General features: G+C 42.8%; 1 protein-coding gene across 8 annotated transcripts in view; it reads left to right on the top strand.

Moving 5' to 3' along the window:
* ush2a (Usher syndrome 2A (autosomal recessive, mild)) overlaps nucleotides 1-15,031 on the top strand; it is a 188,645-nt gene that overhangs the window by 170,775 nt on the left and 2,839 nt on the right. For 6 of the 8 annotated variants that reach the window (XM_086025800.1, XM_086025798.1, XM_086025799.1 and 3 more), the window contains 17 exons: nucleotides 2,466-2,547; nucleotides 2,649-2,794; nucleotides 3,080-3,421; nucleotides 3,508-3,869; nucleotides 4,795-5,164; nucleotides 5,960-6,241; nucleotides 6,500-6,669; nucleotides 7,294-7,624; nucleotides 11,091-11,300; nucleotides 11,406-11,498; nucleotides 11,776-11,921; nucleotides 12,025-12,143; nucleotides 12,907-13,005; nucleotides 13,074-13,250; nucleotides 13,835-13,918; nucleotides 14,192-14,333; nucleotides 14,490-14,577. In XM_086025800.1, the coding sequence (XP_085881926.1) occupies nucleotides 2,466-2,547; nucleotides 2,649-2,794; nucleotides 3,080-3,421; nucleotides 3,508-3,869; nucleotides 4,795-5,164; nucleotides 5,960-6,241; nucleotides 6,500-6,669; nucleotides 7,294-7,624; nucleotides 11,091-11,300; nucleotides 11,406-11,498; nucleotides 11,776-11,921; nucleotides 12,025-12,143; nucleotides 12,907-13,005; nucleotides 13,074-13,250; nucleotides 13,835-13,918; nucleotides 14,192-14,333; nucleotides 14,490-14,577 (3,243 nt within the window). Of the gene's footprint in view, nucleotides 1-2,465; nucleotides 2,548-2,648; nucleotides 2,795-3,079; nucleotides 3,422-3,507; nucleotides 3,870-4,794; nucleotides 5,165-5,959; nucleotides 6,242-6,499; nucleotides 6,670-7,293; nucleotides 7,625-11,090; nucleotides 11,301-11,405; nucleotides 11,499-11,775; nucleotides 11,922-12,024; nucleotides 12,144-12,906; nucleotides 13,006-13,073; nucleotides 13,251-13,834; nucleotides 13,919-14,191; nucleotides 14,334-14,489; nucleotides 14,578-15,031 lie in introns of those variants that run through there. The other 2 variants (XM_086025802.1, XM_086025805.1) reach the window with 2 other exon arrangements.

The raw sequence follows: 15,031 nt of genomic DNA on the forward strand, positions 1-15,031 counted from the left end.
TAAAATTGAAGAAACGTGTTCGTTTACCAAGGAAAATAAAAATGAAAATGCCAAAATGCTTTTTAAAAAAAAACAAAAAAAACTCTTTATATAACGACTGTAACTGCAATTATGGCAAAAATGCCGCTTGTTTTCGTTTTTGTCTATTAATATCATACATGCATCCATCAGGCTTCATCTTAAATGTATTTATTTTGGTATTGCTGTACATCCGTATAGAACAAGGAAGGTCAATCAGTTGTTTGAGAATGGTAGTTTACTTTAGTTTATAATACAATACTTAGTGATCTTTTTTTTGCATGTTGCACTTGACACTCTAAAAATAAATGTAAATAAAACAATACAAAATAAAACTAATACTAAAACTAATAAAAAAAAACAAAAATAAAAACTTGTAAAAAACGAACTTGCTCTAATAAGTAATGACAACTTAGTTTAAAAACCAAAGTCAAACCCTGTTCACCGGTCATCATAACACCAGTTTTGATTGAACAGGCAAATGTAACATTTGAACATTCTTAAGTGTCACACAAATGCGTAAAAGGGGTTCTCAATTGATAACACTCCCAACATACGACAATTTAAGGTTACAAACGATGCACAATCCAAAATATGTGCATAACTGATTAATGATGAAAATAAACAATAACAGCTCATTTGCGTAAGCGGAAAACCCTGTGTGTGTTTCTAACTGCCTGAACATGCTTCATGGTGAGTTTCCTGCCACTGAGAAAACACAAGTGGGTGAATTTTTGAATCACCAATCTCTAATAGGCAAGGGTTTAGCGTGCCACTATAACGCGTTTACACAACAGGAAACTGCAAATTGCGTACAGGCAGCACTATATTAAATCTGTAACAAGGTGAACCGCCTTTGTGTTGTCCTTCACAGCACAGTTCAGCTTGTCATCAGTTTTATTTTCTCTTGCTATTGCTCACCTAAAACTTTGTGCTACCTCATCTTGTTGATTTCTTGAAGTGTTTGCGTGCATATGCGCGTGCGCGTCTGTGTGTGTTTGGGACAAATTGTTATGAAGGGGGCTGTTAATGGAATGTAATAGTAGTGTGCTTCCGTGTTAAATCGTTTGATTACGGCCTGCTTGTGTGTGCGTGAGCAGTTAGCGGGCTGATGTGCTCAATTTCCTCGCGCGTGCGTGCGTGGCGCGCGCGCGTGCATGCGGCGAGGAGGCCGTTAATGCGGTGCGTTCCAGCGATAAAGTGTTTGAATGTATTGCCATCTAGAGGCGTGTAGCAGTGTCTCTGCGCTCCTATAAAAGCTGCCAGCGCCAGATGCTGCTATTGACAATGTGCATATGTTAAGCGCTTTATAGGCCACATGCCTCACATATTTCACTGGCTTTTAAGGTGGAGAGATCTCTCATTCGCGCTCACTTAATCTGTCTCTCCCTTTTGTAACATCTATCTCTCTGTTCCCCCCGCGCTCTCTCACCTCTTCTCGGCTCAATCGTTCAGTCTCCCTCCCTCCGTCTGTCGCGCCGCTTTTTATTTGCTTCACCTGTTATTTACCTACTCACCTATTAGGCTTTTTTGCCATCACTCTTGCCTAATTCCCTGCCCGCTATATCATTACTTATGTGCTTTGTTTTATTTGTCTTTTCATGTTCCTCACTCTCTCTTTCCACTTTGAACTTGTGTGATTTGCAGGAGGATTTAGCTTGCGTCTCTAGGGGTCTCCGGGGACTTATTAATCCTTTTTCACTGCGTATGACAAACACGTTGGCTGGCAGACATGGAGACAGTCAAGACATGCATTGGCCTCATTGTTCAGGCACTTCATCCTTAGTGCCACGCCACGCTGATTTGTCTGGGTTCTCTTTTGATTCCGTTTCAGCCATTCGGATCCCCTCGCCGCTGCATGGAATTGGCCTAACAGCTAATCTCTTTATGTGAGAGCCTGAGGAGAGAGTTGTGTTTTTTTTTGTTTTTTTTTTTCCAAATTACGGATTGAATATGTGTAACATGATTTCATTTTTCCTCATAAATGTGCACACACATAGCAAAGTTGCTTTCAATCTCACGTGTTTAGGTGCTCCATCCCAGACTAGCATGTCATCCCTCTTCAGACATCAGTGCGTCCCTTATCAATTAGTAAATGATGTTACATACATGCTGTCGCAGTGAGTTCCAGCCTTTTTGGACTGGGTCCCGTTGCCTAAAGCTACTGGCAGACACAGTGTGCCTCTGTTTGTTTGAGAGAGAGCTACGAAAGGATGCACGTGTGATACAAAAACTCAGCAGGCTTTGAACGCAGCCTTAAGGGACGGTCGTCTGTCGCTGCCACTTCCTCCTCGTTCAGTATGCTGTAATGTTGATATCACAAATCCCCATGACACGTTATTTTAGCTTGTTATTGTTCCAGTCTTTTCGTGTTATGGGAAAATATTTACGCTTTGCTTTCATGACTATGACGGTCTACTTAATTTTTTGTCCATTTCTGTCTTCAGGGTTTAGACCTTGAAGCAACCATCTTTGGTCTTGAGCCCTACAGCAAGTATAGTCTACAAGTGGAAGCTGTAAATGAAGCAGGTTTGATCAAGATCAGTGACTTTCAAATCACAAAAAATATGACCTTTTTTTTTAATTGTTTTTTTTTTTCTCTTTTTTTTAATGTATTTTAACTCCTTCAGGCAGTGTGTCAAGCCAGTGGGTTGGCACAAGGACCCTGGAGGCTTCTCCTGCTGGATTGGCTAACGTCAGTGTGGAGCAGAAAGAGCAGGGCAGGTCGTTGCTGCTCAACTGGGATCCACCGAGTTCTCCAAATGGAGTCATCACGGTATAAGCTGCACAATAATAACGAGACATGCTCGCGATGCACGATATCCTCTTGAGTCAAGTTGATGCCTATTGTTTACATCTAACTGAAATGTTTTTTAGTAATAATTTGTTTTTCTGTATGTGCCTAAAGAGGACAAACTGCAGAAAATTGTATGGATGGAATTTGAATGATTCAGCTGCACTTGGCTCTCCTGGTTTCCTGCCAATTTATAAATCTATAAATTATTATTATTATTTCGCCAATAATGCTTGATAAGCCTCCCCGCTTCCTCCCATCTCTCAGATGTACAATTTGTACAGCGAAGGCAACCTGGAGTTCAGCGGGCTGTCACGCAGCTTCCTGTTTCGACGTTTGGAGCCTTGGACCGCGTACGCTCTGATTCTTGAAGCCTGCACGTCGGCAGGGTGCACACGCAGCCCCCCTCAGCATGTCACCACTGCTGCCGCTCCACCCGCCTCACAGCCCCCTCCCACATCTCTTTCCGTCGGTTCAGACCGCGTATGGCTCACCTGGGGACCTCCCGCTCAGCCGAATGGGCCCATCGGCGAGTACTACTTGCTGGGAAGAAGTCCGGATCAGGTGGAGAGGGGAAGAAGCAGAGAGGAGAATGCTCAAAGAGGGAAAGTATGTGGAAATATTCTTTCTGGTTTAGTTTTATTTCTTTCGCTCACATTTCCTATCTTTGTCAACTACCCCATTGTCACAAACAGGTGCTGTTTCAGGAGTCATCCCCACAAGAAAATGACACTTTCTCCTACATAGTGACTGGGTTGCGTCCTTGGACTCAGTACGAGTTTGCTGTACGTTCTCACAACCCCGCCGGCCACACCCATAGTTCCTGGTTAACCGTGACGACCAGGCAGGCGCCCCCTCACGGGCTTGCCGCGCCGACCGTCAGTCACCTTCAGGGTCGACCCAGTGAAGTGTTGGTGTCATGGACTCCTCCTCTGGAACCCAACGGCGTGCTGCAGTCTTACAGGATCCAGAGAAACAACATGAGCTTCTCCTTTAGTTTTGACCCAACGGTGCTCAGCTACACCGACGAGGATCTCCTTCCCTTTGCAAGCTACAGGTAAGACTTGTTTAATCATACTGCTCGGGTTTGACTGTAATAAAAACCTTAAATGTTTTTTTTTTACACCCTGTTAATGTTACCACTGTGCACAAAAAGGAAATATTTAAAAATGTCATCCTTGCTTTGGGTTTTCCGGGTCAAATTTGACTTCATCAGGTTTTTCAGCATTTTCAGATATGCCAGTGTGTTAAATTATGGAAAATGGCGGTAATAGTTGGAAGCTTAAAACAGTACATGCCATAAATGTGTGATTTTTTTTTTTTTTTTTTTTTTTTTACTGAACAATGGTAAGAGTGTTCAAGATGGAGCTTGAAATGGTCCCATGTGTGCCCACATATGCACAAGTTCCCACAGAAGCACGCACCAGTTGGTCTTTGAAGTTTCATGGGGAATCTCGAAACAGTGAAAGAGTCTAAGTCATATACAGTATGTGTAGTTTTATGGAACAGTGGGGACAGTGTTCACGGGGTCGCTTGAGACAGTCCTGAGAACTGTCAGGGTCTCCTCCACATTTGCAGAGGTTCCCGCAGATAAATGCACCCTTTTTCCTGTGAAGGGTCATGGAGCAATCTCGAAAAAATGAAAGATTAAAACAGCATCAGACTGATTGTCTCCACTAAATTTACAGTAAGGACCAGAAGTCATACAGAGGTCAGATGGTGTCTTGACAAAGGCACAAAATCAACGAAACAAATAAAAACACACTTTTCCTTTTCTCTGAGGCTTAATCATCCATTTTTCAATATCAAAGAAGCTATTAATACTTTTTTAATTTGATCTTGAGTCCATAACTTGATTTTGAGAATATTTAAGAGGACATTTTTGGCCTAGGTCAAAATCCACCCCAAACTTTTGCATGTAAAATGAGCAAAGACCAAATCAAGATCTCCCCAAAAATGTATTTTTTTATCCTCTCTTACAGCTATTCAATCACAGCCTGTACATCTGAGGGCTGCATCACAAGCCCTCACACTAATATTACCACATTAGATGCTCTTCCCACCACTGTGGAGCCTCCCACAGTGAACTCCATCACATCCGGCAGTATGGACATTTCCTGGACTGAACCGCCCACCCAGAATGGGGAGGTAACTGAATATGTACTCGAGGTGAACAATGAAGAGGCTTATCGAGGTGGAGACCCCAACATCGTTCTGGTAAACCTTCATCCTCACACATCCTACCAGCTTGTGCTATTGGCATGTACCAGTGGTGGGTGCACCGCCAGTGCAACAACATCGGCGGTGACAGAGGAGGCTCCTCCTTTGGATATGCTCGTCCCCACTCTAAAGGTACAGTAACATGTTAAGATGAAACCAAATGTATAATCTTCCCAGCAAACAAACACAAGATGGCTTCATCCCTGTGTGTTTTCACTCACTGACAAATCAGCACGGCTCAACATGGCTATGTTTGGCTTTACAAGGTGACAGCAAGGCTAAACAAGTTAAAATTACAAAAAGGACTTAAGGAATTTTTATCCATGTGGAGACGATCCACTCCTCTTTCCAGTGTAGAGTACACCTGCTGTGTAAGTTGATTAGTTGTTTTTTGGAGATTAACCTTGTTTTAAGGGGCAGTGTTTTGTTTAAATAGGAAATCAACCCAAACATATTTTTTTCAAGAACATGTTCCCAGCGGGCCCACTAGTTGAAACACGGCATTCTGATTAATATTGTGTTTGTGGAATATGAGTTAAGCAGCAAAATTACAGCCCTTTTTAGCCATCTCAGGGGGTGGCAATTTTGTCACGACCAATCACCGTGATTGGTTGTTACCTGAACCCTGAGCAGTTGTGATGTAATTTTCATTCGACAGAAGTGACAAAATGGCCGCCCCCTGAGATGGCTAAAAACGGGTGGATTTTGCTGCTGCTTATATTCCACAAACGCAATATTAATCAGAATGCCTTGTTTCAACTACGGGGCTTGCATAGAACATATTGTCGCTGTCCTGTGAAAAACACTTTGAAGAAAAACACACCTCATAATACAACGCCTTGATGAGAGATGTCAAAATCTCCAATTATTATAGACATTTTTCTGTTGGAAGTAGTTTTAATGCACCCTTTAACTTTTCTACTTAAGGTCACTGGACCTGAGTCAGTCGAAGTAAGCTGGGGACCGCCACAGAATCCCAATGGCGTTATCACAGGCTACGAACTCCGCAGAGATGGCCAAGTCATCTACGTGGGCCTGGCGACCCATTACCACGACTTCACTCTTCTGCCCAGTGTGGAGTACAGCTACTTTGTCAGGGCCAACAACAGCAGGGGAGCGGTGAGCAGCGCCGCAGCCTCAGCAAAGACTCACCCAGCGGCCCCTTCGGGTGTCGGGCCCCCCTTGCTGTCACCTCTGGGACCCAATCAGGTTGAAACCAGACTCTCTGATTCTGCAAAGTAAAATCTGGATAAAGATTTACACTCAGTGGCCGCAATGTTAGCTACACTTGAACAATCTAACGAGATCCAATACAAGAGAATATTTCATGTGTCAGGAATGGGCTTGCTTGTTTTTAATCGTATTGGGCGTCATTAACTGATGTACCAAATCATGTGGCCAGTGAGGTTATCTTTCTGTTGAATAGTCATTCTCCGTCTTGACCTGTGTTTTCCTTTTCCTGTCTAGGTGAAAGTGGAGTGGAATATTCCTGCCCGTCCTAATGGAGATATTATTAGTTACACAATATATCACAGGGAGCCTGTCCAGCTCAGTGTGAACAGCACTGTGTACACTCCAAAGGACGAAGTCTTCTCCAAGAGACACACCGCTCTGCAGGGGCTGGCTCCCTACCGCAGGTTTTTGTGCAGTTGTACTAAGTACTTAAGTAATTAAGTATGTTACTAATGTACTGTTAGGGGATTGACGCAGGTTAATTCTGTATATCCAAATGAACTTCACACATGATGCGTGTCTTAGGCATCTTCATCTTGCTGCCAGGCGTTATTACTACAACAGGTTTACGCCTTAGTTATCACTCCCCACAGTATAACAAAGTTAAACTGAAAATTCCATGGACCAGAATGCCCTTCACGATATCGGATACCAAATTGAAATTACTCATGCAAAATAGTATGTGGACCATACAGAACTGCTGATTCAAGCTTAAATGAACGCCTTCCTAGTTTTGTTGGATTTTATAGCCGTTCTCCAATAAAATATTGTATTTAATGTTGCAATATACACTCCAAACGTGTCGTTGTTGTAGTTCGCAGTGGTGTAGAACAAAACTGCATCATACTAAGAGATATTTCTAATATTTTGCTTACCTTATATAACGCAGTCTTTGCCTCTATAAACCCCTGTGCACTGCAACCACAATTATACATTTGCTAAATGTGTAGCTGTAATGTCCATCAAATCCGAGCATTATTATCTAATAAACACAAATGAGTGATTGCGACATGTTTAATTACGTGCAGGTATGAGGTGAGGGTGGAGGCATGCACAGAGCTGGGCTGCTCCTCCAGCGACTGGTCATCCATCCTCACGCCGGAGGCTCCTCCCGCTGGACAGACGGCGCCACTGTTAGACTTGCAAGCCGACACCCACACGGGCCTCCAGACTACCTTCCTGCTTACCTGGTCCCCTCCAGCTCGGCCAAATGGGAGGACCCCACGTTACGAGGTGTACCGCAGGCTGGAGCGCACCACCGATAGCCGCAGAAATGACACGGCGACACTTGTCTTCAATTACTCATCCACAAACTGCAAAGATGAGGGGCTCCTGCCATTTACCACTTATAAGTACCAGGTATCTTGCACTATACTGACACACTTGGACGCACACATATCTGCAAACAGTGATTTCCAACCACTGTGCACTGTGTTTTTTTGTATATGATCATCTATTTTAGTCTCGTTCGGCCATGTCACATGTGTATGGTGGGAAATTATCAATTTTCACTTAACTCATTCACTGCCATTGACCAGTGTATTTGTCTTTTCACAGTCCAGCCATTCAATCCCAGGAATGTATTTATTTTTTTCAAACGATATGGTTAAAGACGGTCTGAAAATGTCTGGCAGTGAATGAGTTAATTGGTCGGAAAATTATTTACTACAAATAATGTATCTTTGGTCAGCTCTCTATGCCAGCGACATATAGTGACAGGCGGAACTTTTAAGTGCGCTTCCACTAGATGGCAAAATATACAATTTAGCTGTGTATCTATCGGCCCGGTGCCATTCATACAACAGAATAATAGCTTTGTGTTCAACTACTGTAAACAGGCTCAGATATCACACACGAGATCATCATTATTTTAATTGGGAAACACTGATCCGCACACAGGCAGGAGCCAAGTATTCAGACAGGTGGTAAATAGAAGGCTTCATATTCATCCTGTTGTGCTGCGCGTTGATATGTTAATTGACAGCCAAGCCCTTTGGAAGCAACAATAACATTAGCATCCCCGCCTGTCAGACGTACGAGCCGAGGCCAGAGAACCTGTGTAATTGATTGAGTTTGCCTGATTGTGGTGCCGTTTTTATTTACGAGGGTCCTAATTTATGACAGGAAGAAGGAGGGAGGGGAGGAGCTTTAGGAGATGACGGGCGGGCAACGGCGCCATTAATCACGGCGCCCTCAGAGCACCCCACTTCCTGATTACCGGCCAGCCAATCGAATTAGCCGTTAGTCCCCTTGGTAACAGTGCTTGTATTGGAAAGACCTTTTAATGGTGACCGCTACATGTCCCCTGGGGATTTTCCAACGGGGGGACGAGGTGTTGCTATGTTTGTGTTGTCCATGGTCACATGCACGCACTGAGGTGCTCCACGTGAGTGCGTGTGAGTCACACTGTGAAGTTACACGCGCGATAAATCTCTGTTTCGATGTCACATTTCTTCATTTGCAGTCACCGAGTTGTCATCTGTATCCCGAGTCGGTTGTAGCCACTTCAACGTTGCTGTGTTTACTGGCGTTTACAGTCTCTGTCGTGGCGTTTCAGGCGTACACAAGGACGATACGTCAGCTCAGTTTAGCTCTGCCGGAGAGAGAAATCATATTAGGCTAATTACACTGGGTCATAAGCTCCTATTGACAGCTTTATACCTCGTTTTAATTACTGCCCACTTTCACACAACTTAGCCCCTTCACCCCAACTAGATGCACCCGCCAAGTCGTTCTGCCGGCCTATCAGAACACTTCGACGCTGCCTGCGGTCCAACGGGCCAATAAAAGCACTCAAATTCAGCCGGGAAGTTCCCTGTAGTCGTTTGTTGCCATGGTGGCAAACGGGGTGTATTTTTATTTTGTGTCTAACAAGCCAAATGGTGGCCCAATAGGAGGGGAGAGAACAAGAGAGGATTGGAAGCAGTAACGAGTCTGTTTATGATTTAAGGACCACAAGATGGATCAAGGTGAATGTGATCTAGTGTGCTTCGGGTTGCAGCTTTTTCTCGCTGTTACGTCTGTGTGACAGCAACTTTTTAATCACTACTTGCAACGCAAGACGGTTTAACAGTGTCGCTGCCTTGTTCAGAGCATTGTTGTTGCTGGGCAAACTTTTTAAGATTTGCTGGCCAGTCCAGAAGAAGTAAATGATCAATAGATTTAAAGACCGTGTTTACAGAAAAGTGCAGTGGAGTCATTTTGTGAATAAAACCTAAATAAGTGACGATAATTTAAACACAAAAGTGCAGCTGTGGTTAAGCTCTGTCACATCACATTTTAAAAATGGTATATTAAAAAAATTAAATGTAGATTTATCACTATCATACTGTAGTGTTTCTTGTTTGAATTTTGAATAACTGACAATATTTTATATTATTATACATGGTCCCATGCCAAACGGGGAGACCCCAAGATAACTGCTGATATTGTCTTTATTTATATTTTTTAAAGTCAAATCTTACTTTCAAATAATAAAAAAAATGAAAAGTGCACTCATAAAATCTCCTTTTTTCCAAATAGTTTGCACTTTAATAAAAATATGGGAAGTACAGTGTAATTCTACACCACTGCAAATAAACAATCAAAATACAAAATGAATACCTTTCTGACAGTGTCAATCAAGACATTAGCCTTTAATTTAAGTGCCATTGCATTTTTATGTTATTATTTATCAGCAAAAGTGCATTGTCATCTGAATGAATCACATTAGGCATCACATCAGCCCAGCTAAAAGAATGCACACGCTTTAATGGAGAATGGAGTGGATCCTTATGGAGAACCTGGGAACAGAATCGCACGACACACAAGATCCCAATTTATATTTTATTACATTTTATATCCAGTATGATGTCCCTACTGGGCGTTCAGAACCAAATGTGTCTCATTTTGAGTTTATATCAAATTCCAAGGTTAATTCCTGTCTGCAATTAGACTGTTTCACCACGATGTAATGGCTACAGTGACTTCAGTGTACTTACGTGTTTGTTGCTGTTCCCAATCTTTAAACAAGTCTTTTGAAGCGTATTTAAAATATTTTTGTTGCTATTTCCCAAAAGAATCCCTCATAAACTTTGATATGTACTAAACTGCAGTGAAAAAAAAATCATAAAAAACAAACGTATGTGAAGACGTAAGTTGCTTTTTTTACCACTATAAGCAATCTTATCTATGGGGCTTAATTCTGTATGTGAAAGTTGTCTTTGTTCCCAATATTTTGGCCACTCTTCCTCCTCCCCCTCATTCCCAGTCACTCCCTCCCTCCTCCTCCTCTCACTTCTCAGTCCATCTGTGCTGTCACTTAGATCAATCACTCTGATTGATCACACCCTAATTGACTATTATTGAGGTTAATTCGACTCTTAACATGATGCTCGCGCACGCAGGCACGCTCGAGCCTCGCCATCTCTGGCCACAAACAACTCACGCGCACGCACACACACGCTTTGAACAACTCTGCTCAGACCCATCCATCTGCCCGGTGCACTACTTCTGACAGGCTACAGATGACTTACACATGCAAATCTCCACCCTGCGTGACCCTGCGCTGTGTACATCCTCTAATTATAGCCAACACAAGCGCACAAATAAGATTATTGTGTGTGTGTGTGACTAACTCCTTGATGAAGGTGAAAAGTAATTGTCATGCAGATATGTTAGCGTTGGCTTGCATGGTGAAAAGGTTTCGCTCGCACGCCTGATGCTAGTTTTGATGGATGATCCGATACATTGACTTATATCCTGTTGCGTGTCGCCTAATTAAGAGACACTTCCATTAAGAGCCGATAACACGCATGGGAAATTCTAATGTGTTGTCGACCGGCAGCTGTGGGCAGTGAACTCGGCCGGCCGCTCCTCCAGTCCGTGGGTCAGCGGGAGAACCGGCCCTGCCCCACCCGAGGGAGTCGCTCCGCCCACTTTCCGGCACGTCTCCGCAACCACGGCCGTGGTGGAAATGCACCCTCCGGCCCAGCCCAATGGCGTCGTCAGCCTTTACCGAGTGTTCTCCCTGGACCGGAACGAACACGTCACTCTGGTAAAGAATGAACTACTCTCCCTCCTCTACTTACTTCCTCGGCAGTCTAAAACCCTAAAGAGACATGAACACAAACTCACAAACTCTGCTTTTTTTTCCACACAGCTCTCAGAGGGAACATCCCGCCAACAGACACTTCATGGTTTACTGCCTTACACACAGTACAGGGTCGGAGTTGAGGCCTGCACCTGTTATCAGGTAATAACATGGAACAAGGGAGTAAGGCCTTTAACCTCTAAACAAAATATCCTGAAAGCACTCATCGAGTATCAGTGTTGGAGTACACTAGGTGACTAAGACAAGTGCAATAGAAAAGGGATCGATGGATAGAAATCCCTTGCAAGATAATCCAAAATCTGAATGATATGATTCTGTGTTTTTGATATGATTCTGTGTTTTTGTCATTTGCCAATATGCAATTGTCCTGGTCACAACATGGGTACCTTTGACATATGACATATGCCTGTTACTGTAGTGCTGTAGCCAGGGACCAGTAGTTGAGCTGCGCACCCTGGCCGCCCCCCCAGCCCGCCAGCCGCCTCCTCGTGCCGTCATGCTGACCTCACGCTCTGCTCAGCTGGCCTGGTTTGAGCCTCTGGAGCCCAACGGAATCATCGAGAGGTGAGGGGAGAATGTAAAGTGCACTTTGAAAGGAAGGTACAGCTCAGGAATTTTATCAATGATGTCACCTTACTGTCCCTCCGCTTACGCTCGCCGTATGCAGCTGTGAGCTACATCGTCGAAGAGCCTGCCCGCAGCCCCCCCAGCCTGTGAGCCACCCTTGTGTTACTGGCCCAGTAGACATCACGTTCTTTGGAAAGAGGCGAAGCTACAATGTGACAGGTTATTATGCGCGTTTGAAGTTATCGTATATTTACACTACGGTATGGTAATTAACGGATACGGAAAAGTCTGTCTTTGGACATTACAGTAAGAAAAACAGAATATATTGTATGTTCTCATTTTTCTGTGTATTAGGTACCTCTAATTATGTATTACTATAATTGTATGAAAATTAAGACTTTTCAAATATACAGATGCGTCTCAAAAAATGAGGATATCATAGAGAAGTTCATTCATTTCAATCGTTTAAGTCAAAATGTGAAACTCATGTTATATACAGTAGATTCATTAAAAACAAAAATGGAATGGAAAATACTGCTAATACGTCTAATTCTTACCTAATTTATATATTTAAATTATTTTTACATGTATTTTATGTAGTAATTTGTGATCAAATTTCTCACTGTTATGAATTTTGGGTTGCAGTTAGCTGCAGTCATAAGAAAATTATAAAAAATAAAACCGTGAAATGTTTGTAGTGAATATATGAGTTTCTCATTTTAAATTGAATGATACACAATATTTAAATTTATAGAGATGCACCTGCAATAATGCCCATTTGATGCATTTCATCATGCTTTTCTATCATTCTGTATACGGTGCCTTCGTGTGGCCAGTCAGTGTATATTAGAGCCTCAGCATATTGTACGGGTAAGATTGTTAGAAGTAAATATAAACAACTTTTGATTGTGCATTCACAAGAGTCTGGCCTTGTTGGGTTTGTGTTTTACGTGAGTACAGTACTGTAAACATCTTTGTGCAGGTCTTCAGCCATATTCTGCCTACCAGCTTCGAGTCGCCTGCTTTAACAACATGGGCAGCACCGCCTCCAACTGGACCACTGTCGTCACACTCAGTGAAGGTTTGTCCCTCCCCTGCACACACTCAGTTCACCTCATTCATAGTCAAGCAAGTCACGTGTCTTTACAGCTCCGCAGTATGTGTCGCCTGTGTCAGTGGGCAGCAACCTGACGGTCATTTGGCTTGACTGGATCGGCTCCTTCTCCCCGAACGACTACCTGAGGGAGTATACGGTGACCGAGAGCCAGCTCAGGATCTACAGTGGCTTCCACAGCTACCTCCATGTTCCGCGCACATCACAGAAAAGTGAGGACACGTTGACATGCGAGTTGTAAACAAACATTAAAAGCAACATTAATGTCCACTTGAAGAATAGAATGAGATCCAATACAAGAGCTTTATCAAATATTCAGTTTGGAGTGACACACGCAGAGGTATTAATAGTATGCCTGTTGGCTGTGGGCATCCTACTAAAAGCTATTCTCTTTCTGACTCTCATTGAACTTATTCATTTAACCAGAATATTCGAAACACCTCTGAAGAGTTGGACACCGCCGCAAAATACAGCCAAAATAATAAGAATATTGTTAAATTAAGACCCCTCTTACAGTGTCAATCAAACTGAGCATTATGACCACGGATATGACTCGGGGAATGTTGCGTCCTCAAAACAACATGAAATATGCTTTTATGTGTTGCCTTTTAACCCTGTCGCCATAAAGCGGCACTATAAAGAATAGAATTCCTTTCAGGTAGACCCGGTGTTGTTTTCTCTGCTTTCACGAGGAGGATTTGTCCCACCTTATGTGTCATTTCTCAAACCTGTTAAAAACAGCTTTATTCACCAGGATTCTCAAACGACATTGTCTTTCTCCCCTTGTCCTCCACAGCGCTGTCATTTCAGGTGACTTGTACCACAGACAGTGGCAGTGCCACCACTCCCACTGTCAGATATAGCCCCGCATCAGGCCTCGGTAGCACACACACTCACGCAGACATACACATGCCTGCTTCCAAGTTGATTGTCATTACATCTTAAAAAAAAAAAAAAAAAAAATCAAACATTATAATGAAGACCCTAAAGACATGCTTGGATTAGTAGTTTGTAGTTTGGTAGAATCATAAAGTGGTTAACTTTTGGAGTGAGCTAAGGGAGGGGCCTACGCATTATTTTCTTCTATTCTTACTTCCTGCAATGAGCAGGTGTCCCGATACCTCTGTCCAAATATGTGGTATTGACCCTGCAGGGCCCGTTGATCCAGAGGATCCAAGTAAAGAGGGAGTGAGCATGTCAGCAACACCTGTCTATTCTGAGCTGTGGTTCATTTTGATGTTGGCGCTGCTGGGTCTGTTCTTGTTGGCCATCCTGTTGGGCCTTCTGCTGCAAAGGTATTCTTACCATTCTAAACCAACCTACATAGATAGATAGATAGATAGATAGATAGATTTATTTGTGTCGTTGTTTTTCTTTTTGTTTATTTTTAATAAAAGTTTGCCACCAAGTAGAACGACACTAAGAATGTGTTTTTTCGCCACCATTCCCAGAGCTCTACGGAAGAATCCCTCAGCCAGAGATCGCCCTCCTCTGGTCATGTTTCAGAAGAACAAGAAGGTTGGAGGAGAGACATACACGGTCAGTGTTGAATGAGAGAGGGAGAGAACTGCTTTGTATTTATTATGATATGACATTATTAAGTTATATTTCGTTATGTATTGTATTTATTGCAACTCCTGCCCATTGGAAGGGTAAATCATTGTACAGCCGCTTTTCCTTAACACCACTAGAGGGAGCTGAAGAAACAATTACCCCTGTGAGGAAGCAATGTGGTTGGATTTAGAAATTAAAATGTTTGAACTTACATTTTATTGTATATCATTTTTAACCTGAATTTGACCTTTAATGAGAGCATTGATATATATATCAATATACATTTCATGATGAAGATAATGCTGATAATAATTGTCTAAATGTAACATGTAAACAACAAAAATGTGGGAAATCAATTAGCTGCCTAGTTTATTATGTGTGATTCGTGTTCAGTTTCTATTGTTACAAAAAAATGTTCTCTTCACATATCTGCGGTTTA

The sequence above is a fragment of the Filicampus tigris genome, chromosome 3 (genome assembly GCF_054856515.1).
Source record: "Filicampus tigris isolate MCC_2025a chromosome 3, RoL_Ftig_1.0, whole genome shotgun sequence".
Lineage (NCBI taxonomy): Eukaryota > Metazoa > Chordata > Actinopteri > Syngnathiformes > Syngnathidae > Filicampus > Filicampus tigris.